The 23869-nt window shown below is 49.0% G+C and overlaps 1 protein-coding gene across 3 annotated transcripts; it reads left to right on the top strand.

Moving 5' to 3' along the window:
* The first annotated feature begins 9407 nt into the window (after positions 1–9407).
* On the top strand, positions 9408–23597 carry Sash3 (SAM and SH3 domain containing 3). Of its 3 annotated transcripts, none has more exons than XM_020188487.2 (8): positions 9410–9714; positions 17059–17154; positions 17531–17677; positions 19480–19621; positions 20702–20931; positions 21061–21270; positions 21424–21574; positions 22094–23597. In XM_020188487.2, the coding sequence occupies exons 1-8, from the start codon at positions 9658–9660 to the stop codon at positions 22282–22284; spliced, it is 1224 nt and encodes a 407-aa protein (XP_020044076.1). In that variant the 5' UTR covers positions 9410–9657; the 3' UTR covers positions 22285–23597. The 3 variants fall into 3 exon arrangements, with proteins under 3 accessions (XP_020044078.1, XP_020044076.1, XP_020044077.1); XM_020188488.2 differs by having other exon boundaries at positions 9417–9714; positions 20783–20931; XM_020188489.2 differs by lacking the exon at positions 17059–17154 and having other exon boundaries at positions 9408–9714.
* The last annotated feature ends 272 nt before the right edge of the window (positions 23598–23869 follow it).

The following is a 23869-nucleotide window of genomic DNA, read 5'->3' as shown; positions in this document are numbered from 1 at the left end:
TACTGACTCCTGTTTTTTTTTTTTTGGTCTTCCCATGCCCTTAAGCCTGCCCCTGGCCACCCCCACTGTCCCCAGCCCTACAATGGCTTCCTGTATATAGTCCATGCGGCTGAAGCAGGACCCCTTCTGGGCTGCCTGCTGTACCTATAGAGGGGGAGTGGCTGAGTCCTCTCATTGCAGACTGCCATCCTAGGATTGGGGAGAACAGATTAGTGGGGAGACAGGGTGGGCCTGGAGCCAGCAAACAGCCTGGAACAGATACCAGCTGCCTACACACATGTAAGCTCCTAACCCCTGAGTGTGCCCCGTGCTGAGTGACAGCATGGGGAGTTATGGTGCAGGAATTTGGCTATGGGCTAGAAGTGAATGTGGCAAGGTGTTCTAGAATCTGGGAAACACCCTGGGCAGCTACATGGAGTAGCTGGGAGCTACTACCCCAGACTTCCCTGGCATTCAGGGAGCCTTTTCAACGTTCTAAAGCATAGCCACAGTGACAGTGCTATTAAATCCTCCCAAGTCCATGGATGGCCCTTAACCTCGTGTGGGCAGTCTGATTTCCCCATTGTATAGACAGAAAACTGAGCTTCTGAATGGAGATGTACCCTCCCTGAGGACACACAGCACTTGGTTGCGAGATGGTGAGGCCAGATAGACCATCAGTATTACACTGAATCTCTTAGCCTGCCTCCCAGCCTGCTCCTCCTCCACTGAGTCCACCCTCAGAGGGAAGAGTTTTCTCCAGCCTCTGCTGGCTGTTAGCCCCCTGGGCTCACATCCTGCTAGATGCTTAAAACCACTTTGCAAAGACTCCTGCCTCTAGTTTTGCATTGTCTGCTGTTACTGGGTTGCCAGAGGCTGCTGTTACCTGTGGCTTTTGTGGTGGGGGAGGCTGAGGTGGGGGTGGGGGATGTGAGGCTCCCAGAAGCTCAGTAGGGGAGCACATGGGCTTGAGAATGTGCCTGTGAGCGTATGTGTGTGTGCACGCTTGTGTGCATGTGCTCCAATGCCCAGCCAGTGCTAAAGATATGGTAACCGTGTGGAGGGGACAAAAGGGATCTCCACACCAGGCTGCTTGTTAAGCGCAATCAATAAAAATTGGGGCCAGCACCTTTGGCTTAGGGGAGCACAGACGTGGTGGGAGGAAATAAGAACCAAGGCTCTGGAGGTAGGGTGCTGGGCAAAGAAAGGCACCAGACCCAGAAGTTCCCTGGGCTGAGCCAATCAGGCCCAGTTTGCTGAGTGTGAAAATGACCCACTAGAAAAGTTTGCATCCAAGGCTCCAGCCCTGACCCACTGTCACTGAGAAGCCAGAACACATCAGTGGGCCTCTTTGCTGAGTTGTCTGCTCTCTCATCTGCTCCCCCCAGAGACAGCTACTACTAAGAAAATTCAAGTCGTCGTCACCACCATTAGTTTGCCAGTATTTTCTCATTTTTGTCCTCACAACCTAGGAGAAGGTACTAGTATTATTTCCATTTTACAAGTGAGGGAACTGAATGAAGCCCTTAGACTAACCAACATACTCAAGGTTACTTTTTTAGGTTTTTTTTTGTGGTACTGGGGAGGTTGAACTTAGGGCCTCATGCTTGTTAGGCAGGTATTCTACCACTTGAGCCACTCTGCCAGTCATTTTTTGCAATGGTTATTTTTGAGATAGGCTGTCACTTTATGCTGGGACTGGCCTTGATCACAATCATCCAGTTTACACTCCCCGCTGTAGCTGGGATGACAGGCACCCACCACCGTGCGCAGCCATTGGCTGAGATGGAGTCTCACAAACTTTTTGCCCAGACTGATCTCGAACCTCCATCCTCCCATTCTTTCCTTCACAAGTAACTAGGATTACAGGCTTGAACCACCTTGCCCAACTCAAGGTTACTTTTTCATCAAGCAAATGAAAAGAGCAGGAGTCAAACCAGTCATATGACTCCAGAGCCCATTCTTTCAGAAATGGACAAGTACTATGACTCTTACCATTTTCCCCATGAGAAAACTAAGGCCCAGTCAGGCTCACAGTGCTGAGGAGGAGAGTCCGTACTATCCTCCGTCCCCAGGGCCTGTCCAGACTTTTATCCGTGGCCCCTGACACTTACTTCTGGGCCTCTGGAGGTCATGGCACTAACCAAGACCCACTTGTGGTTCATTCAAGGCTGAAGCAGCTGTGTTCCCCTTCCCTCTCCTCAGTTCAAGACCCAGGACTCCTCCTGATTTCCTCCTCACTACTCAGTTACCATCCAACCTACCATCTTGGGATTACAAACCCCAAACCCAGAAGCATGGCTGGAGACATTCAGGGCACACACAGCTGGACTGACACATGCAGGGGCTCTTGTGACATCACTAGGAATTAAAGATGAATAATTGCCCTCTTGGGCTCTGGTTTTTTGTTTTTATGCAGGAAGGTGGCACTTACCAAACCTCTTCTGCTTGCCGATTGCCACTATGGATCAGGCCATGTGGAAAAACACCTTTTCCTAGGAGTTAGGATTCTGGGTTTCTAGTTCCAATTGTATCAGCTGTATGGCCCTTAGAAAACTCATTTCACCTCTCTGGTCTTCAGTTATCCCTTCTGTAAACTATCCATACTGCCTTTCTGGTGAGGTTAAGGAGAGATGCCCATAAGACCCGGATGTGGCAGCATTCTGTAAACCAGGAAACTACACAGACAAACGATGATAGTGCTATTATCACCCAGCACAAGTTCAGCTCGTGCTGTACCTTTGCAGGCAGATAAAGTTTGGGCCCCAATTTTATATATAAATAGCCAAAACTAAAAAGGCTTTGGAGCAAGCATCTAATTTGGGTCTTTCCAACCGTGCTCCCTGAGCCTGAGGTGCCTCAGAAATGCCACAGGGGCTGTCACAGGAAGCAGAGCTCCAGTCAAAAGCAGCCCCTACAGGGTTCCCACACAATTGAACTTGAAGTAGTTGAAGAACCATCTTCATGAGTGAATGATCCGCACAGTCCCTCGGGACTTGTACTTACAGGGACATTAAGCTGGGTTTTAATGCTCTCTTCCCATCACCTGGCTTATAATTCTTAATAAATTTTTAAGGTTTTGCACCAGACCCCACAAATTCCACATCAATAGGCGTTACATGACCAAACAACAAATATCTAATTCAATCCCTTCAGTGTACAAACAGGACAACTTCTACAGCAGCCCAGAAACAGGAAAGGACTTGCCCAAGTCACACAACAAATTGGAGTCAGAACCGGATTAAATCTGCAACATCCGGCTTCAGCTCTGAAATAGCTTCTCCCTCGCTTTTAGTGTGTGCTTCTGTCACCCCTGTTTTGCCTCTAATAAACAAACTGAGGCCCCAGGAGACCTGAGTGAGGTCACATATCTGTGACAAACAGTGATGATAGTGGTATTGAGCTACATTTCTTTTTCTTCTTTTTGGTTTTTTGAGATAGGGTCTCCCTATAACCTTAAATTCTCAACGCTCCTGTCTCAGCCTCCCCACTACTGGGATTAGAGACACACACTACCACTCCCTGGTCTGAGCTATACTTCTTGATGCTTTGAATCCTTTTGGAAATATAAAAGGGTTGTGGCTAAGATGATAGATGAGAGAGAGAGAGAGGTTTTTTTCTTTACACTATTTATAGTTCATATTAAACTGATAACTAAGTCAGTCCTTGCTCATTTGCAGCCAGCTGGCTCCAGCTATTCATGAGTTGGGGCCTGAGAAGGGGCTAGGCTGATTAGTCTTTACCAGCTAACCCACATCAGCAGTGAATTTTACCAACTCACTGGACACTTCCTCAAATCAGTAGTTGAGCATTCTTGGTGCCAGAAAAATTAAAATATGAAAGATTTAGTAGCAACTGTTTCTTCCCTGTCTGTCCCTGCTTCCCCCGCTTCCCCCCCTCATGCAAGGCTTGTCAGATCTGAGAGTGGGAGGTGCTCCCTGAGCCCCCACCCCACCCCAAAGCCCTTGCTCTGAGGCCAGCCCATCTCTTCACTTCCTTGTTTCTTTGTGAAACAGGAACTTAGCAAGCAGCTCAAGTGGGGTAGGATGGGTAGTTGAGAAAGTCCCAGTGGGCCATGGCGAAGCCATGAAGCTGAAAAGCTGCTTTGCCTTCTAGTGGGTCCCAAACAGCTTTAGGCTTGTCACACCTCCTGTGTTCTAGAATAGTTTGAGCTGAGGGATCTTGCCCTTGACAAGGTAGAGACACACAGTGTAGGGGACCATAGGGTCATGTGGCAGAGATTCAGGTGGGGCCCAGAAGAGACACAGAAGCAGATGCTAACCACATACTGAGGGGAGAAGGCAGCAGCTCCAAATGGTCACCTAGGGCTTTCTGGCTTTGATAGGAGGGGAAAATCTTAGGAGAAACCTGCCAGGTACCCAGCACTTCCCACAAGCTGGGCACTAGGCATTATGCATGTCATTGCATGTCATTGGAGTAGTAAACCTTGTCTCTCTAGTACACAAACATACAAGCAAGGCCCTGTCTTCACAAAAGTTCATCATAAGTGATGTCACTTGCCCAAGGTCATACAGCCAATAGGTAATCACAGGACACTTTGAATTCAGTTCTACCTGCCTCCTTTTCTGGACGTTTTGGCTCCTCCTCTTCCCTAGAGCCCTAGATAACTGTCCCCTTGGTGCCAAGGGCCCACTACTCAGAGACCTTTGTCCTGGTAACCTTGGGACAGAGTCCTACGCAGAGCAAACCAACCCTACCCAGTCCCCTAAAGAAAGGCCCTCCAGTGAGTCATGAATGTGTTTTCATCTGAGCACTGAAGTCCAGCCTCCTCATCTCAGGGTAACTGCCACAGCTGCCTATACGTGTTTTATGTTTTTAAACCAAGACCTTATCATGAGTTCAGAGCTTCAGAGCTCCAAAGATGACTGTCTTTGCCTTCAGGGGTCCCCAATGTCCCCAGGCTAAAAGCTCTGTTTACCATGAAAATACCCAGGCATTTTTAAGGGACTATGTGTTCCCTGCTTGGATATTTCTAGAGACAGGAAGATCACTTACCAGAGCTGAACTAGTACCATCTGAATGTCCAACATTTCTTCCTTAAAATTAACCCAAACCTTCCATTTACATATTCCCCATCATTCCTAGCCACATACATGTATGCTCCCTCCTCTACCTAACAGCCCTTGGAAGTCAACTTGCCTCCAATCCCCCACCTAGCTCTCTAGGCTGAATATAACAGGAGTTTAGTACTTCACCTGCTCACAAAGGCCTGACTATCCTTCACCCACTTAACCAGCCCTAACTTCTGCAGTGTTTGCACATGATGCTACTTCCAGATTCCCTCCTCATCTTGCTCCCTTCCTTCTGGGCCTGCTTCAGGATGGCCCTGTGGCACCTAGTGCAGCACCCAGCCCAACATAGGACACCAAGAGAACTGTGCCAGAAGGCCCCACGATTCTGTCATGTCCTGTTCAGAAACTCTGCATCAGAAGCACTTTAGCTGAGGCATTAATAGCGTGGGCCGTGGGCATTTATACCTCGGCTCCAACCGCTTCCTAGCTGTGCAGACTTGGGCAATTCACTCAACCCCTGGTGCCTCAGCTTCCTCCCTGGGAAACTGGGATAACAGCAGTACCTGACCTAGGAGGTTCTTGTGAACCTCAGGGAGTTGTTATAATTTTCAGCTGTAATGTGTGGAGGGTTGTGGAGTAAGAAATGAAAGTGAGAATCTTTTGGGATGTTTTTCCAAATATAGGTATTTCCCTCAGTATCCAAACTTACTATCTCAAAGCAGGGATGTACCTATTCTGGGGAGTGAGAGATGCTTTTGTATGTGTCTGGCTCCCACCCACCCCAAAAAGCCCACCCACAATCAACTACCAAAAGAGAACCTCCTGGGGGTGTTCTGCTGGGGGCTGTTCTATATGAATGCAGCCTACCATGGCCTTAGTGTCTTTGGCAGTGCCTCCGAGGGTTCAGACTGATCTCACTATCCGTAGGACCCCCACAAACATATGCATTTTGCAATCTTGGCTAAATGAAATTTCTCCTGTCTGACATTTATACTTCAAGACACTTATTTGAGATATTTATCCCAGTTTAAGCTACCTACCTCAGAGAGTTGTGGCAGGATTAAAGGGCTTGGCAAAGAACAAGTGCTGGGCGAAGCTTGTCACCCCACCTAGGATGTCAGCTCTAAGGTGCAAGGGACCTTGACAGCTACTTATTTGTACCTCCTCAAAGTATTTATCACAAAGCTGTGCCCACAGAAAGCTCCTAGGTCCTGCTTGCCGTCCATTGTCAAGTTTAAGGTGAACTTGTTCACTGAACTACTGACCTGGGTTACTTCTTTATCTAAGGGTTCTGTGTACCTGGAATGGAAGCTATAAAATGCGGATGTATTGCCAGGAAGTGGGGGGAAGTGTATTAAACAAGGGTTTGGGGCCCATTGGCCCGCTGGGACTTGACCCACTTGGAACTCCAGCCAGGACCATGTGTTGAAATAGAAAGGCTAGAGGAAGGCAAGTTCCCATACGGGAGACCCTGGACCCCCAGGGTCTTCTGTTGACCAGAAGACGAAGATCCGAAAAGAAGCAAGAAAGGCAGGGCTGAAAGCACTGTTCCCTCGGTCCTAGGTCTGTCACCTTGCTGTATTCTCTCCTAGGTGCCCCTCACCTCCCTCCCCCCTTGCCGCCCTGGTTTGCTGGCGGCCTTTGAAGGCGCTTGCGGTTAGTGTGTGAGCTCTGCTCGCTGCCTGTGCTGAGCAAACAGGAAGCGTGCACATCCTGCGCGTCAGCCTGGAACACGCCGCTGCTGCGCAGGCGCGAAGGTTCTTGGAACAGCACCTTTGCTCACCGGTCTTGGCAGCCAAAGACACAGGTGTCCTGGGCTCTTGCAGCCGCATCTCCTGTCCCAGACCCTGGCGCGACTACCCTTCCCGCGCCCCGATCACGCCGATCCCCAAAGGCCCAGTGGGGTTAGTCCCCTATATTGCTACCAGCTCCTGCACGTGCCACAAAGTCTTAGCCAGCCACCACTCTTGGTGCCCTCAGCGGCCTGGGAGGGACTTAAAGGCTGGAAAACGCAGGCCTGTGGAAAAATGATCTGGAGTGCAGAATCTTTTTATGGATCTGCCTGTCAAGTTGAACAGGCCAGAGCCAAGGAAAATACGGCTTTAGCCTGGGGGAGAAGGACCTTGTCTTTCCTTAGCTCACCCAGGATGGATGGATGGTCCGAGGGCGTGGGGTAGGGTGGGGGGAGGAAGTCATGAGAACATCTTGGGAACTTGGGCGGGCCAGCCCAGGATTTCACAAGTGCGGCAGAATTGAAAGCCTTAAAAACATTCATCTATAGAGTTCTTTTTGATGTTCCAAGAGGTTAGGGATCAAAGGTGGAGGCAAGTCATAAACCAGGTGGAAGACTCCCTAAAGTAGACTCCTCATTGAAGATGAACATTCAGTTTCATGTTACTCCATGAGTTTATTTCTCTTTTTTTTAAATCTTCAATTTTTTTAAAGTGTATACCTTTTACCCCAGCAATTCCTCTTCTGGACATTCAGCCTAAGAATAAAACTGTAGATGTAAATGTACATTTCCTTTAAGGACAATGAGTAACTTAAAAAAAATTAAACCAAGCCAAATTCATCAGTAGGGAGCTAGTGAAGTAATAATGGTTTATCCACACAATGAGATACTCAATAGCCATTACAAATCACATAGTTGAAAAATATTTCACAGCATAAGAAAATATTAATGTGTTCCACGTGATACCAATAGTTTGCGAAGTATTTGTGTGTGTGTGTGTGTGTGTAAATAAGATTTGAACTCAAGGCCTTGTGCTTGCTAGGCAGAAGCTCTATCACTTGAGCCACACCCCCAGCCTGTGAAGTATTTTTTGAACTCAAGGTAATAAGGTTTGAACTCAAGTCCTTGAGGTTGCTAGGTAGGCACTCTACCACTTGAGCCATTTCAGCACTTCTTTTGTGTGGTAGGTATTTTTGAGATAGGGTCTCACTTTCATTTTGCCCAGGCTGGCCTCAAACCGTGATCCTCCTGATTACAGACAGGATTACAGGTAAGTTTACAAATGTGAGCCACCAGCACCCAGTATCTTGAAGTATCTTTTTACTTAAAAAAATTTTGGAGGTACCGGGGCTTGAACCCAGGGCCTCATAAATACTAGGCAAGCACCCTACCAATTGAGTCAGCCTCCAGCCCTTATCTTTTTAGAAATTAAAAACAGCTATAATTAAAAATAGGTATAATTGACTTTCAGTAAACCGCACATTTTTAAAGTGTACTATTTTACAAGTTTCGACATATAAATACATCCATGAAACCATGACCATGATCAAAATAGTGAACATATCCATCATCCCCAAAAGTGTCTGTGTGCCCTCCCATCCCCTTCTCCCCAAACCAATGATTTGCCTTCTGTGAAGTATGATTTTTATAAGAAGAAAAAAGGTGTATAGACAGAGAGGTAATAGATGCTTAAAATAGAAAAGGATATTCATCTAAACAGTACGGAAGGTAATTATAGACTTTTTCTTGAAATTTCTTCTTTTAGCTTATCTGTGTTTGCTAAATTGTATATGATGAATCCCACTTGCTTTTGTAGTAAGAATAAGTCATTGAGGTTATTAAGACATCTGACACAAGAGCTGGGGATGTAGCTCAGTGATAGAGCGCTTTTCTAGCTTAGAGAAGATTCTGGGTTCCATCCCCAGCACCACAAAAAAAAAATGCCACAGGCAATCCACAAGTGAACATTGTACATAGGCATACGGTAAATGCCTGTTGACAAGGTCATTCGTTGGTGGTGTGGCATTGCCTGCCAATGCCTTTCTGCTGTGGTAGTGATAAATGTGGTGGCTGAGGGATGTTGATTATGGGCTCAAGTGCTCTAGTGATGATGGCCATCTGTGTGCTGATGATTACGATAGTGTGATGATTGTCCAGCTGAGAGTGACACGTGGGTTAATATAATGTCTGTAAGGGTGATGCTTTAAGCTGTAAGGATGATGACTGAAAGAGTGCTAGAAAGTATGGTGGCAGGTAAGAGGTGCTGACTATAGAGGTGATTGCTGGAGTGCTGATGGCTCTAGGTGTGCGGAAGGCAGTGGAGATGGCTGCAGGAGTGATGGTTGAAGGGTGTGGTGACTCTGGTGATGGCTATCAGTAGGTGTGATGGTAGCAGTGGTGATGGTCATTGAGATGATGGCCATAAGGGTGATAATAATGGTAGTGTCAGCTGTGATGACCTTGCAGATGCAAATTGACCAAGGGATTCTGGTTAGTGAGTATAGGTCTTGAGTAAGTGACATAACGTCACCTTAATTGCCACCTCTGGGAAGATGGAGCAGAAGGACTGATAATAATTGACAGGAGACAACAGGGTAGGGGCTTTTCTCTGATTGTTCAACCCAAGAGCTGTCTGCATCAGAACCTCTGGAGACTGAAGCTGGGACTTCCTTCCTCCCTAGGGGCCGGCAGGGGCTGCAGTTGCTGTAAGAGAAGGTCACGTGGCAGAGCTTCCTGTATGCTGCTGCCGTCGGGTGTCCATGGCCCGCAAGCTGCCACTGCAGCAGTCAGAGTGGTAACCAGAGGCTCAGTCCATGCTGTGCCCCCTGGACAGTGTTGGCAAGGCTGAGCAAGAGGCCTCTGCATCTTGACACCTAAGAGAGCAGGGCCGGAGTCTCACCAGAGTGGAGAACCATGTTGCGCCGCAAGCCCTCCAACGCCAGCGAGAAGGAGCCCACTCAGAAAAAAAAGGTGAGGAGCATCTTTGGGGGCTTATTTCTTTCTTTCCTCCCTCTATGCTCACCACCCATCCCTTCCAGAATGCTAAGAAACGGGAAGAGCCAAAGGCCATACGTCAAGCTTGTAGATGAGGGCCATTCTCCCATTGGGCAACAGGACCAGGGCCCAAAGGTTACTAGAGTAATAGAAGTACAAAATGGACTTTTAAAACGCTGGAGTAGCAGAGATACAGGACAGAATCTTAGCAGTCTAGAGAATCTTACCACAATGGAATAAAGAACTAAAATTAGGGGCTAGAATCCTAGATTAGAATTCGAGAATTACAAAATACAACGCTCAAGTTGAATCCTAAGACTGCATTCAATTCTCCCTTCCCGTACACTGGTCCTGTCACCACTTCTGCCCAAGCATGGCCTCTCAGGAGCCATCTCACTCAAAGAGCCCCACTAAGCCACCTAGACAAAATAGATGCTCCAAGTCCCCTTCCTTTTGGCTGAGGCCTAGATCCTGCCCACTGGGCTCAGCTCTATTGCAGCTCCGAGGAGATGGCGCCTGAGATGATTTCCAGACTCAGGAAAAGGGGCCACTAAACTGCAGTGGAATGCAGCAGACTGTACAGGTTCTTCCTAGGAAAGGGAAAACTCGTTTGTGAGGAATGAGAAATGATTAGGTGTGAGACTGCAGAGGGAAAAGTCAGTGGGGGAATTTCAAAGGCCAGGAAGGAAGGCATCTGTCATGGACAGCTAAAATGTTCATCTTCCTGGGGCAGAGGCTGGACTGGAAGATTCTTGAAGGCTTAACCAGATCTAGGTTTCCCTGGTTGAATTCGAGGATTTGATTTGATTGTAGGATTCTCCCAATCACTAAGTACACCTTGCACATTCAGTGGGGCCATAGGACCATTCCAAAGCAGGACTGAGCCACATCCAAAAGCCCAAGCCAAGGTCAGGAGCCTCCAGATCCTCACTATGCCCTGCCAATTTCCCCTGAAGTCCAGCCCAAGTGCACTATGGGGAGCCCCCATGTCATGGGACCAGCTCCCAGGCAGAGGTTGAGACAGCTGAGGATGAGCCCCGGGGCACTGGGGTGTGCATCCTGCCCCATCTCTCAGGTCCTGGGTGGCTGCCACTTCCGGCTGTATTGTCCCCACACCAGCTGCTTCTCTAAGGTTGCAGTGGTGATGGGTGGGGGAGGGGAAGATTTATGAATCTTCACACAGTCCCTGTCACCTTGTCCAAATCTTGTACAGTGCTAGGCCCAACAGGCCTGCCATTGGCTGCCACTCCTCAGCGGTGACTGGGGCCACTTCCCCTTGTTCTCTGGCTCATGGGGGTGGGAAGCAGAGACTGCTCTATAGACACTGCTAGGCCCCAAACCACAGGAGAGCTGAGCTGGAGGAAAGAGTTTGAGAAAGAGCTGACACTTTGACACTGGGACCCTGTGCCACCTCAGGTGGAGGCATTCAGGGTCACACAGAACCAGAAGTCCCCTTCTTTCTTGCCTTCAATTACCCAGATTCTGTGTTTGGCAGGTGGGACTCTGGAGTTTCACCCAAGACTCTTCCAGAAACAAAACCCACATGGCACTCCGTGGTCCTTGTCCTTTTAGGGAGACAAACTTTGCCCCACCCTTGCCAGAGCCTGCGCCAGCCTCTAAAAGCCAAGATGAGCTTACCCCCACATACCATGAAAATGCCCTTAGAAAAGCCACATTTGCAGAATGGAGAAACAGTGTCTTCTCCAGGCCTGGAAGCAGGGATCAGCTCCATCATTGCCTGCATGATGACAGTGGACAAGTCCTATCCCTTTGGAGACTGAGGTGATGTGGTAGAGGGGAAGGCACAAAGGCAAGGGAAGCCTCTCTCTCCTGTGCCTGCTTCTTCTCCCAGTTCTGCCAAATGAAGAATGTGTCATGCAGGGGGCAAGAAAGTGGAGTTAGAATCCTGTCATGTTCTAGCTGTAGGACCTTGGACAGTTCACTGACTTCCTTTGGGCCTCAGTTTCCTCATCTCTAAAAAAAAAAAGGGATAACTTCTGACCTGCCTGCCTTGGTAGGTTGTACAGATCCCCTGAAACAATGTACTCTGTTGCGGGTGTCCACATGCCCACAAGGGGGTACCTGCTTTGGCATGGGCAGAGGAGGAGAGCACACTACAAAAAACAGCCATGGTCCCAGCCCTGAAGTAGAGGAAATAAGACGTATAGAGCCAGCTTCGATGGAGGGCTCATCAGGTGCCAAGCTCTGTGCTGTGCACTTTAACCACCTCTTAGCTTACTGATTTCTCACCACAACCTTGTGAATTGAGGCAGATATTGTCATCCCTATTTTACACACAAGACTCAGAGAAGTAAAGACATTTGCTGAAAGTCACACAGCTAGTGAGCTGCAGAGCAGGAATCCAAGCCAGTATGTGCCTGACTCCAGAATTTTCAGTTCTTCTCTCTCCACTCCCTTGTCGCCCTAATGATCTTAAAAGCACTAGAAGAATATCCCAAGTATAAATGTCCCAGCCTACCAATAGGAGAGCTCTACAGAGCTCTACAGGGCTGATCCAGATGGCTGTGCAACGAGTGACCTTCCAGCCAGCCCAGCAGAGAAGGGAGCAGGCCTTCCATGATGATTGCGTTAGGACACAGCACCTACTGCCAGTGCTAGGGTATAGGAAGTAGAAAGGAGTTTGTCCTGGATTTGCCTCCAGGCTCTTCCCCACATGCCCACTTTCCATCTCCCCAGACCTCCTACCAGGGAAATGGAAAGGGATCTAGGCTCCTGTTCGAGTGCTCCGTTCTTCCCTTCTTTCGGGTCCCTTCCCCTATCTTCCTTAATCCCAGCACACTACTCCTCCTGTGGCTCCCTTTAGCATGACACCTCCAATAGCATGTCCTTTGTGTTTTCAGTACAAGTTGGGCATCCCTAATCTGACTAGGGAATTTGAAATGCTCCAAAATCTGAAACTTTTTGAATGACAATGTGACTCCACAAGTAGAAAATTTCACACCTGACCTCATATAACAGACAGCATTCAAAATGCAGAGACACTAAAATATTCTGTAAAATTACCTTCAGACCTGGGCACAGTGGTGCGTGTCTATAATCCCAGCATTCAGGAGACTGAGGCAAGAGGATCTCACGTTCAAAGCCAGCTTGAGCTAATAGTGAGTTCCAGGTCAGCCTGGGCAACATGGTGAGAAACTATCTCAAGGGGAAAAAAAAGAAGAGAAAAAGAAAAAGAAAAAAAATTACCTTCAAGCTATAAGGATTATATGAAATGTAAATGAATTTTGTGTTTAGACTCGGTTTCTCATCACCAAGATATCTCATTATGTATATGCAAATATTACAAAATGAAAAAATCTGAAATATGTTTGTTCCTAAGCATTTACATAAGGGATATTCAACTGATAGCTCCTCACTGTCCACAAGATAACGCCGAGTTCCTTGGCATGGCTGGCAAGGGGCTTCCACAGCCCTCTGTACTCCACCTCCCAGCAGAGCCCATTGGCATACCCCCACACTCAGAACATCCCCAGCTCTCCCTCTCACTCAAACCCTTCACAGCTCTACCTGGAGAAATCCTGTCTCCCCTGCCTGGCCCAGATGAACTACACCTCCTCTATGAAGCCTTTCTGAGCCCTTCCTCCACCACACTCCCAGCTGCTGTCCTGGTGGCTCTGGTCAAACACCACCTGCAGTCACCACTGCACTCAGTCTCACTTCTGTCTTGGGGTGGGGACAACTGCATGAGGTGGGGACAACTGCATGAGGTGGTATGAGCACTTTAACATGCCTGGCCTTCCAGAGTCACAGACCTGGATTCGAGTGCATGCTCTTCTCTCTCCACTACCAGCCATAAGGACTCTGCCTAGAACCCTTCATTTGTCCACATCTTGGTCTCCTCCATTGTGAGGTGGGGATATGACACAGGGCTGCTGAAACTGGGGCAAGCTGACACATATGTGGCCCTGGGCAGGGTGTTGAGCGCATTCGTGGTATTTGACCTTTCATTGCGAAATTGCTCCCACACACATAGAGGTTGGGACCTTCAGTACTGATGGAGCTGAGAGGGTGGTTCAGGAGACACTTGGGAAGGAAATGCCACCGGAGACAATGAGGGGCTCTGAGGTGATCAGGGGAGGATTTCTGTGGGGGTGCTGCCTTTGAAACTAGAATGAAAACCCCTTTTCTGTAAGTATAATATCCCTATAAAGGCTGGGCGTATAGCTCAAGTGGTACAGCCAGCACTTTCCTAGCAAGTGCAAGGCCTTGAGTTCAAACACAAATACCACCAACAAATGTCCATACACAGAAGAGCATGAATCATAAGCGCACCACTCGGTGAGTTTCCATAAAGTGAACATCTTCATGTAGGAAGCACCCAGATCAAGAACCAAACTACCTCCAGAAGCCCAGAAGCTTCTCTCATGCCCCTGGCCAGCCACTACACTCTCCCTTCCCCTGACTTCCAATGGCACAGATCAGTTCTGCTTGGGTTTGAACTTTGTGTAGGAGAAAGCATATCACATGTACTTTGGAGCTATCCTCTTTTGCTCAATGATGCATTGGTGACATTCACCCATATTGTTGACATGGTTGTACTGTCTCATTGCCAGGTACTGTTCTCTTTTATGACTCTGCCATGTTTAGTTTACCCATTCTACAGTTGATGGGTATTTAGGCTGCTGTTTCCAGTGAAATTGGAATTAGAGAGAAACTATGGTTGACAGAGAAAAAGGTGAAGTTTTTCAGGTAGGGAAATGTCCAGGATAAGAGTCTAGAGGTAGGTCATAAAGCTGCCTGAGTTCAATCCCCAGTACCACCAAAAAAGTAAAACGTGCATCCAGCAAGGGACTGTTTTGTCAGGCAATGTTCTAAGCACTGTATGGGTGCTCATTCACTTCATCTCACAACATACTTTTGTCTTCATTTTACTGATAAGGAAACAGCAGCCGAAAGAAATTAAGTAACTTACACAGCTTTACACAGCTGGTCAGTGGCAGAACCAAATGAAGAAACTGGGGTTCAGAAAGATTGAGTAAGTCACCAAAGGTCACACATCCCAGAACTGAGCTCAGCTGTGACTGGCGCCAGAAATGTAGCTCTTTCCAAGAGTTCCATATGCTCTTCTTTTACTTGAAAATGGGGCCAAAAGCATCTGCTAATTCCTTGTCTGCATGCATGACTCCCAGATAGTCCTCGCCCCAAAGACAGGGCAGGCAGAAAACTGAAATGGGCTCAAGAATTTCAACTCATCCCTGGATGGGGGTACTCCAGGGTTACTGGGACTGCCCCTGAAGTTAGAAGTAGCCCTGGCAGAAAGCCAGCCTGGCTGGCCCTTGCCTTTGGTCACTCAAAAAACATGTGTTAGTCCTTTTCATCTCCCTGGGCTGAGGAGTGGCCAGCTGGGCCCAAGCCCCAGCAACACCTCCATGGCAATTTTAGATCGTCTCTTCCTGCTTTGGCCTAAAGCTGGGACAGAGGGGCCCCTGCACAGGGGCCTAAGGGCCAAAAGCCCCCTCCTCCCAACTCCCAGACTGCAGATTAATGACAGGAAAAGGCCTGGGGAAAGAGCTGCGATTAGAGAGCAGCCAAGCCATGAGTTTACTCTTCCTTAACAAAGCCTACTTCCTGCCCCACACTTGCCATCCTGCTTGCTTTCCAGCCTCACCATTCCCTGGGGCTTTCGGGGGCGACTCTCAGCCTCCTGGTCTGTAGCCCAGGCTAAGGGGTGGTGGAGGGAAGGCCACAATAGGCCCCATCAGCCTATAAATAGCAGCCCAGCCTGCCCTCTATGGGCCCAGGTCAGCTCAGTGCCCACCCTTTCCCTCTGTTCCCTCTTTTCCATGCAATAAGAGGAGGAAGTTATCCAGGCAGCTGCATCCTACCATACGAGGGGAGAATATAAATGGAAGGTGGAAAGAGAGGGGAAAGAAAGGGAGAAAAGGAGGAAAGAATAATGGGGAGGGAAACTCAAGGAAGGAGGATGGAGGAGATACATGGGAACCACAGCAGTCAACCCATAGTCACACTTTCCCCTCTGTACACCCACTCGTAGTCCTCTTTGCCAGGTCTCCAGGGTAGCACACAGGAAGCTTTCTGAGTCCTGATCATGCTAGTGTCTGCTAGTGTCTGCTTGGCCTCACCACTGACCTAGTTTCTGGTCAACTACCTCTAGGAATGTGTGGCCGTGACTTCTGATTGCTGACTGAACTTTGTGCAAGACCCAGCAAAAGTACTAGACTGCTACAAGGCAGTCCCCTGGAGTTGGGCCCAATTGTGCATGTGTTGGGGGGCAGGTGATATTGCCTCCACTCTGGGGGTTTGCCACTGGACACACCCCCCATTTAGTAGGAAAGAGGATGTGAAACCCTCAGCTTTGTGTGGGTTTGGGGCTCAGTTCCTTAAGCCTTTATCTCGGGTGTCTGCAGTCTATTTCACTCTATCTGTCTGGCCATCTGTGAACCCCAGTTCCTGTGTATATCTTCTGGTCTTGACTGTTTATCTTGATACAGGCTCAGCCTCAACTTGTGTGTATAGCCTGCTCCCCTTACCTGACTTGCCCTGGTTTCTAGCTGCTATCTTGGCTTATGCATGCGTATACAGTTAAGAAAGATCATTTCCTGAAAGGAGTCTCATCAACACAAACAATAGGTCACTCCTGAAAGTCCAAACACCAGCAAACTTCAAAAGTTGCCAGCTCATGGCACTAGTGGCTAAGGTTAAAAGCTGAGGTGAATAAAGAGAAAATGGTGGCTTTCTTTAAACTAGCCCCAATCATGGGTATTCCAAATCTGCAGGCACTTTCTCCATGTCTTTACTGTGGTTTTCCAGAAAGTGTAATGCCAGGTTGGCTTCTAAAAGGATTACCTTGTTCTTCCTGAGACAAAAGGTCATCAAGCTGCAGACCCCAATATGTCTGTGCCTATCTCTGTGAATGCAGACCAGGCTCAGTGCAGGCCCAGGATATGGGGTTCGGGAGGAGTTTGCTCCCAGTTAACTTATGGTGAAGTTCTCATATGTGCTGAGGTATACATTTACTCTGACTCATTCAGTTTTACATCAGGGCTCTAGGACCAAATTGCAGACACTGGTAGAAATTTGAACTTAGTCTGGGACCTCACTAAGATCTGAGGCTCCTGCTGTCAGGAGCTTGATCTGCAGTCAAGGATAGAGTCAAGCATGAGGTGAAATCACATAGTTCCTAAGACATTTTGGCACTTCGCCTCATTAACCCTGGGCCCTTAGGACACATGTGGCTCTGCCCTGCCATGGTGTGTGCATGCGTGCTAAAAGGGGAAAACAGGTCTGTCCTTGGGCAGCCATTTTAGCACCACTGATTGTGATGTCTGCTTCTTTCAGCTCTCCCTTCAGCGCTCCAGCAGCTTCAAGGATTTTGCCAAATCCAAACCTAGCTCCCCCGTAGTGAGCGAGAAAGAATTTAATCTGGATGATAATGTGAGTTTCAGAGTCTCCTGGGGTTCTGGCTGTGGGCCATGGGTGGAGAAGTGCTAGTGGAAGGGAGGAGTGGGAAAGAGGAGATACTAGGATTGTTGAGCAAGGCCTCTTTTAACACAGAAGGCCCACTTCTCTTGTGCATCACACCTCTCCAGGCCCCAAGCACTCCCCTGCATTCTTTCAATTACAAATTAAATAGAAAGCTGTAAATTAACAGGGCTGAGAACAGAGCTAGGGCTAATGGGGAAGGAGATTGGGGCCTTTCAATCCCATCCCCTCCACCCTCTGTTTGGACCCAAAGGCCTCTTTGTACTCCAAGTCCTGGACCCAAGAAGAGTCACCAGGGTGCCTAAACCTCCTCTCTTGTTTGTCACAGATTCCAGAAGATGACTCAGGTGTCCCTACCCCAGAGGATGCTGGGAAGAGTGGCAAAAAGTTGGGAAAGAAATGGAGGGCAGTGATTTCCCGAACCATGAACAGGAAGATGGGCAAGATGATGGTGAAGGCCCTTTCAGAAGAGATGGTGAGCCTGGAACCCAAGGGACGGGTAGAAACCGGGGGACGGGGGACAAGGAGGCTGCTCTAACAGGGGGTGACCACCTGAATAGGCACTGTTTGGACATGATGGCTCTATTCAGTGCAAGCAGGGAGGTCACATGGGAGGAAGGCACCATCAGCCATGAACAGAGGGTCCGGGAAGTACTGAGGGGGCAGGAGGCTGGCTAGGAAAGCCTTGGGGTTTCAGGAGGGATGAAACTCTGGGCAACCAACCAAAACTTCCTGCAAAGACAGGCCTGCAGGGAGGGGCAGTTGAAAGGGACATGAGGTAGTTTGGGGGAAATCCATCCACCTCAAAGCTTTGTTTGACATATATAAATGTTATAATGTATTCCCCCCCAAAACTATTATATGGTAATAAAAAAAAAAACTTTGCTCGGAATTAGCCCTTGGGGTGGGAAGGCCTGATTCCAGAAAGATACAAAGAAAAATACAGATGCTCCTCAGGTACCATGGAGTTACGTCCTGATAAACCCATCATAAATTGAAAATATTACCCCATCAGAGCTTAGCAACACAGCACACTGTACAGTGTCAGTTGTTTCCCCTCATGATTTGTGACTGACACGTAGCTGTGGCTCATTGCTGCTGCCCAGCCTTACCAGAGAGGATCACACTGCACAGAGCCAGCCTGGGAAAAGATCCAAATTCAAAATTTGAAGTGCAGTTTCTACTGACTGCCTATAGCTTTCACACCATCAGCAAGTCAAATGATTGTAAGTTGAACCATCTTTAAGTCAGAGACTGTAAAGAAAATTGAGGCTGGCTTCAACCCCTGGAGGAAGGTGACACAGATACCTGTAGGGCAGGCACAGCCCACGTAGCACACAGTGAGTCTGTTATACTTATGGCTCTCACAGATGGCACCAAGCAGTGATGTGATAGTATCACCTTTTGGTTAAATTGTCAGATATTTTGCAAGGCAGTTGTTGACTACAATCATACCTAAAAATCAAGTTATATAAACTTACAATTAGATACATTATACTGAAAACAAGGGTTATATCACAAATCTTCAAATTTATCACTTCCTAATTCTGGCACTATGTTTGTTGAGGTTATTTGTGCTTCTAGTATCTGTTTAGTAGAAATAACCTAGCTACCTCTTCTGACAACTCATCTGGTGACATCATGATGATAGTTTGACTTGGCTATGGTGAGGAGTATTTCTAATACAGGAATTGGCAAATCATCAGTGTATTTCCCAGAGAACCAGCAGTTAACAGCACCACACTGAGATGTAGTGAGATGGGAGGGGCTCTGGAACCTGACTTGGTTGTGGGTTCCCACAGGCCTTGGCAAGGTTACTCTTCATCTGTAAACTCAAGCCAACCATACCACTTATCTTCAAGTGTCACTGTGAGGTTTAAAGGAAATGGCAGGCAGGCCTGGCACACAGGAGCACAGGCAAAAGTAATTTGCCCTCCAGCACCACTGTCTGCTTGACTAGACCATAGCAACAGCTGAGTCCAAGCTCAGCCACCATGGCCTTTTCTGTGTGTACATAAGCACTGGAGGCTGACAAAGTCCATTCACTTGGCACCCTTGTGAGCCTTGTTCTATGACACCCTTGTGAGCCTTGTTCTGTGACATAGGCAGGACAGGGACTGTCATTCCCATTTTTACAAAAGAGGAAACTAGGGCCCATAGAGTGTCACTAATCCTGGAGGTGACAGAGCCGAAGTTTGAGCCAAGCATGCCCAGTTCCTCTGTACTTGGCACTACCTACATGTACCAAGCTAGGCCTTCTGCCCACCCACCTTGCAGGGAGACACACTGGAGGAGGGCTCAGCCTCCCCAACATCCCCAGACTGTGGCTTGGACAGCCCTGGACCTGAGAAGATGGCCCTAGCTTTTTCTGAGCAGGAAGAGCGTGAGTTCCCAGCGCTCAGCCGCCAAGCATCTACAGGTAAGTAGGGCAGGTGAGAAGATGCCTGCCGAATCTGGAGGATTCGGTTAGGGTGGTGCCAGTGGGCTGTCTGAAAGAGGATGGTGAAAGAAATGAATCTTTACTGTCTGCTTGCTGGAACTTTCCCAGCCCCCTTCACATTAAATCTTCACAACATCATAAGACCAGTACTGTTGATGTGCAAACTGAGTCTCTGAGAAGTTATGACTTGCCCAAGGTGACCCAGTCCTGAACTCAGATCTGCCCTAGAGGAGTTTCCACTTGCTATCTCTAGGTGCTCAAAGAGTCCACGAAGAGAGGTTTTGGACCAGCTTACCCCCACCCTTCCAAGGGGAGGTAGAGGTTACAGCCCTCCAGACTTATGATAGCCCATGTGGGGTGGGGGTATAGGGTCTCTAGCTCTGAAGAGTCAGCCTGTTGGATTCCAGACCTAGGTTTGTTGACCTTAAGGCACTACTTGGCATCTTCTATAAGTCCAGAGGCTGGACAAGAGGAGGGGCTCTAGGCTGTAGCCCTAAAGAAGCACTGCTTTTCTTTACCCTCAGTCTCATTCCAAGCTTCCAGCTCTTTCTCTGGCTCTATAGACACATTTGTGTGTTTCCCCCCCCCCCACTGAAAGCCACTTAAAATGCCCATCACCCTGCCCTTCTCAGGAAAAAAGAACATATCTATAGTTTTCTTGGAACATTGTGACTAAATGTTGAGTCTTATTAAATAGAGAAAGTAAAAAAATTAATGCAAAGTGTGGCTTTCCTGGGTTGAAAGAGCACTGGAATGGGAGTGAGGAGACCTGGAGTCTAATGTGGCTAGTGCTGCCAAGTGACAGGCCTTGAGCAATCACTGGTCCCATCTGGACCCCAATTTGTTCATCTGTTCATTGGGTTATTGGCCCTGCTGGCTTTCAGAGGCCCTCCCAGTTTGCCCACTCTTGGGTCTATGGGCTGTTTCTCTTTCTGATATCAATTCTTTTCATTATCCTTGGCCCCAAGGTGAAATTGTGCTTCTCCAGGGTGGCTGAGGGGATGGTTCTGAATCCCCACTGCAGCTTTCTTCCCCAGAGTATATCCTTGGGATTTCCAGGCAGACCTCCTGAAAAGTACCTGCCAGGCACTGACTACCCTGGGACAAAACTGAGCCTTCTCCCTGCACCATCTCCTGCAGGCAGTGAGCTCTGCAGCCCCAGCCCAGGCTCTGGCAGCTTCATGGAGGAGCCACCTGCCCCCCAGTACACAGGGCCTTTCTGTGGTCGAGCACGAGTCCACACTGACTTCACTCCCAGTCCCTATGACCATGACTCACTGAAACTGCAGGTAAGGTTGGCACCCAGACCCCTCCAGAGCCTGGCAGGCTGCAGGAGGCTGTCCATAGCCAGAGTAACACAGTGGCAGCAGAAACCAAGAGACCGCTCTCCCCTTTCCGCTGTTCTCCTCCTCCCACAGAAAGGAGATGTGATCCAGATCATTGAAAAGCCGCCTGTGGGCACATGGCTAGGCCTGCTCAATGGCAAGCTGGGCTCTTTCAAGTTCATCTATGTGGATGTGCTGCCTGAGGAGTCAGTGGGGCCTGCCCGCCCCAGCCGCCGACAGAGCAAGGGCAAGAGGCCCAAACCAAAGACTCTGCATGAGCTACTGGAGCGCATCGGCCTAGAGGTTTGACCTTAGACCTGCACTAGTATCTAGGAGCAAGGGAGGCATACTTGCCTCTGGGATGGGGACAAGGGGACAATAGCTATGCATAAGGGGAAGGTTCTAGGCAGGGGTGGCTTATAAGCAGCAGTGTTGGTGGCTTGCCTCTGCCCCCAGGAGCACACGTCCACCCTGCTGCTCAATGGTTACCAGACGCTGGAGGACTTCAAAGAGCTGAGAGAAACACACCTCAATGAGCTGAACATCATGGACCCACAGCACCGGGCCAAGCTGCTCACAGCTGCAGAGCTGCTGCTGGACTATGACAGTGAGTGGTTTTAGGAATGGGGTAATAGGCATTGGTGTCCACTGGCATTTCAGGAAGCAAAGGCTTGCCTTGGCCCTGACTACACTCTGCCCCAGAGCCTCTCTGCAGTAGGAAGGCATTTTCCGGACTTGAATTTTGGGGAAAGTTTGTGGGAGTAAGGGGGTGTAGGGATAATCAGACCTAACCCCTTTTTGAATCAAAGAGGAGACTAAGGCCAGAGAAGGTAAGGCTTTTGTGTGAAACATCAACACTGGGGAATATAGCCACGATTGAAACCAGGATACTAGGTTCCAGTTCAGTCCTGGAGAAGTGTGAGCTCCTGGGCCTGGAAACAACTTCCACCAGCTTCTAAGCTGGAAGTGGGAAGAAGAGGGGCAGAGGTGGTAGAGGAGGCCAGGGGGACTCCTACAGGAGATTTCCATGGTCTCTACCCCCACAAGGAGGCTCCCCTGGTCTTCTGACCTTCCCAGTTTAGGACCAAGCCCCCCATATTCTGTCTTCCTCCCTCAACCCTGGCAGCTGGCAGTGAGGAAGCAGAAGAGAGCACCGAAAGCAGCCAGGAGCCGGTGCCACACACAGTGTCGGAACCCAAGGTGGACATCCCTCGTGACTCTGGCTGCTTCGAGGGCTCAGAGAGTGGGCGCGATGAGGCAGAGTTGGCTGGTGCTGAGGAACAGCTGCATGGCCTCTCCCTAGCTGGAGCACCTTGACATGGAGCTGGTGTAGGCCAAGGCTGGGCCTCAGCTGTAGAGGCCACAGGGATGGGCCCAGCCTCCCGTTAATGGCCCAGGCCCAGAGGACTGGTGTTGAGGCTGGCCTTGCTTCCCCAGAACAGCTTAGGGCCAAAGGCCTATAGGCTCAGCTGGAGTGGATGAGTGTCGTCCAGAGGCACATCCCACCTGCCTGATCTCCTTCCTCCACCAGCGACTGACAGCACAGCCCCTCCTGGCACCACCCTCTCCCTGGCTCTGGCCACACTAAGTGGGGCACCAAGGGACCTGCCCATGTCCCTCGCCACAAAAGTCCCCCAAACCCTCATCACCCCTACTCCGCTGTCGCACTGCTCCTGCAAAAGGTGCCAAGTCAGTGTTTCAGATTATTCTCAAAACCCTAGGGAAGCTGGCCATTTAAAAGGACCCTGGTTGGGCTTCGGCAATTCAGAGTTCCCTAAAAAAGGTTTGAAGAAAGTTGCATGTGCCATTCATACTGTCCTTAACTTCTTAGAAGTTTGGCTGCTAAATAACTCTGAGACTTGAACCAAATACCTGTCCCTTTCTGGGTTTAGGACTGGCAGGGGTTAGACTGGGTGGTCACTGAAGGCCTTGCCAAGCATGATGTTCTGCATCTTTAAAGGTCTGTTGTCCTGCTACCCACAGTCCAGGACACTGGTGGCACTTACTGAGAGGGCTGGAGGGGCCTTGGGCTTTCAAACGAAATGGCTTTTCCTGCTCATCTGTTTCATACCTTCCCACGTGACTCAGGCCAAATCACAACTTCTCCCAGCTTAAAACAATGCCCATACCTCATATGATATGTTCCCTCCTTCTGTTCCTGTCCCCCTCAAATGAGATTTCCCACAGCCAGATGGCAAAGTGTCATGCATGACTACAAAAGACACAATGACCCGTGGAAGCCAGATGCAGGTATGGGCTCAGGCATGGCCACTTATCTGAATCGTCACAAGCAAAGAAAGCACTGTGCTTGACACTGGGAAGTCTACTACCCTCCCACGTTGCTTTGCTAAGGGTTTTGGCAACCCTGAACTCCAAAGGGTGGGGACATTATCTGTTGGTGGGGCCTCCCTTGATCCTGGTAGCAAATCTGTGCCTTAAATCTCCCAGAGCAGTCCTTCCCTGGTGTGGGACAAACAGTGACCACACCATCTAGGACTGCTTGCTTTGTGCACACGCTTCTTGACCTACCAGGAACTTTGGTAAAAGCTAGCTTTGGGGAAGGAGTTGGGTGTAAATATGAGGGCGTGGAGGGAGACATCTTGGTAGCAATAAATATAGGTACAACTAAATTGCTGTCTCCAATTCTCTTTCCTATTGAGAAAGGGTTGGGGGGCGACAGATGGGACTCCTTCAAAACTGGCCTCAGCATAATATCCTTCCATTGTCTTTTCAGGACTATCTTTCCCCTCCCCATTTATGCACAGTGCCCTTGATTCTGCTGACCTAAAATCACATCCAGCAGCTCTGCCCTTCCCTCCAGCAGCCCTTCTGAGAAGAGGGTTCAGGCTTCCATAGCCACAGGCCTCGCTTGGGTCTGAGAGCAGATTCATTTTAACAAGAG

The sequence above is a fragment of the Castor canadensis genome, chromosome X (assembly GCF_047511655.1).
Source record: "Castor canadensis chromosome X, mCasCan1.hap1v2, whole genome shotgun sequence".
NCBI classification, from domain to species: Eukaryota; Metazoa; Chordata; class Mammalia; order Rodentia; family Castoridae; genus Castor; species Castor canadensis.
This window is presented reverse-complemented; position numbering and strand designations above follow the sequence as displayed.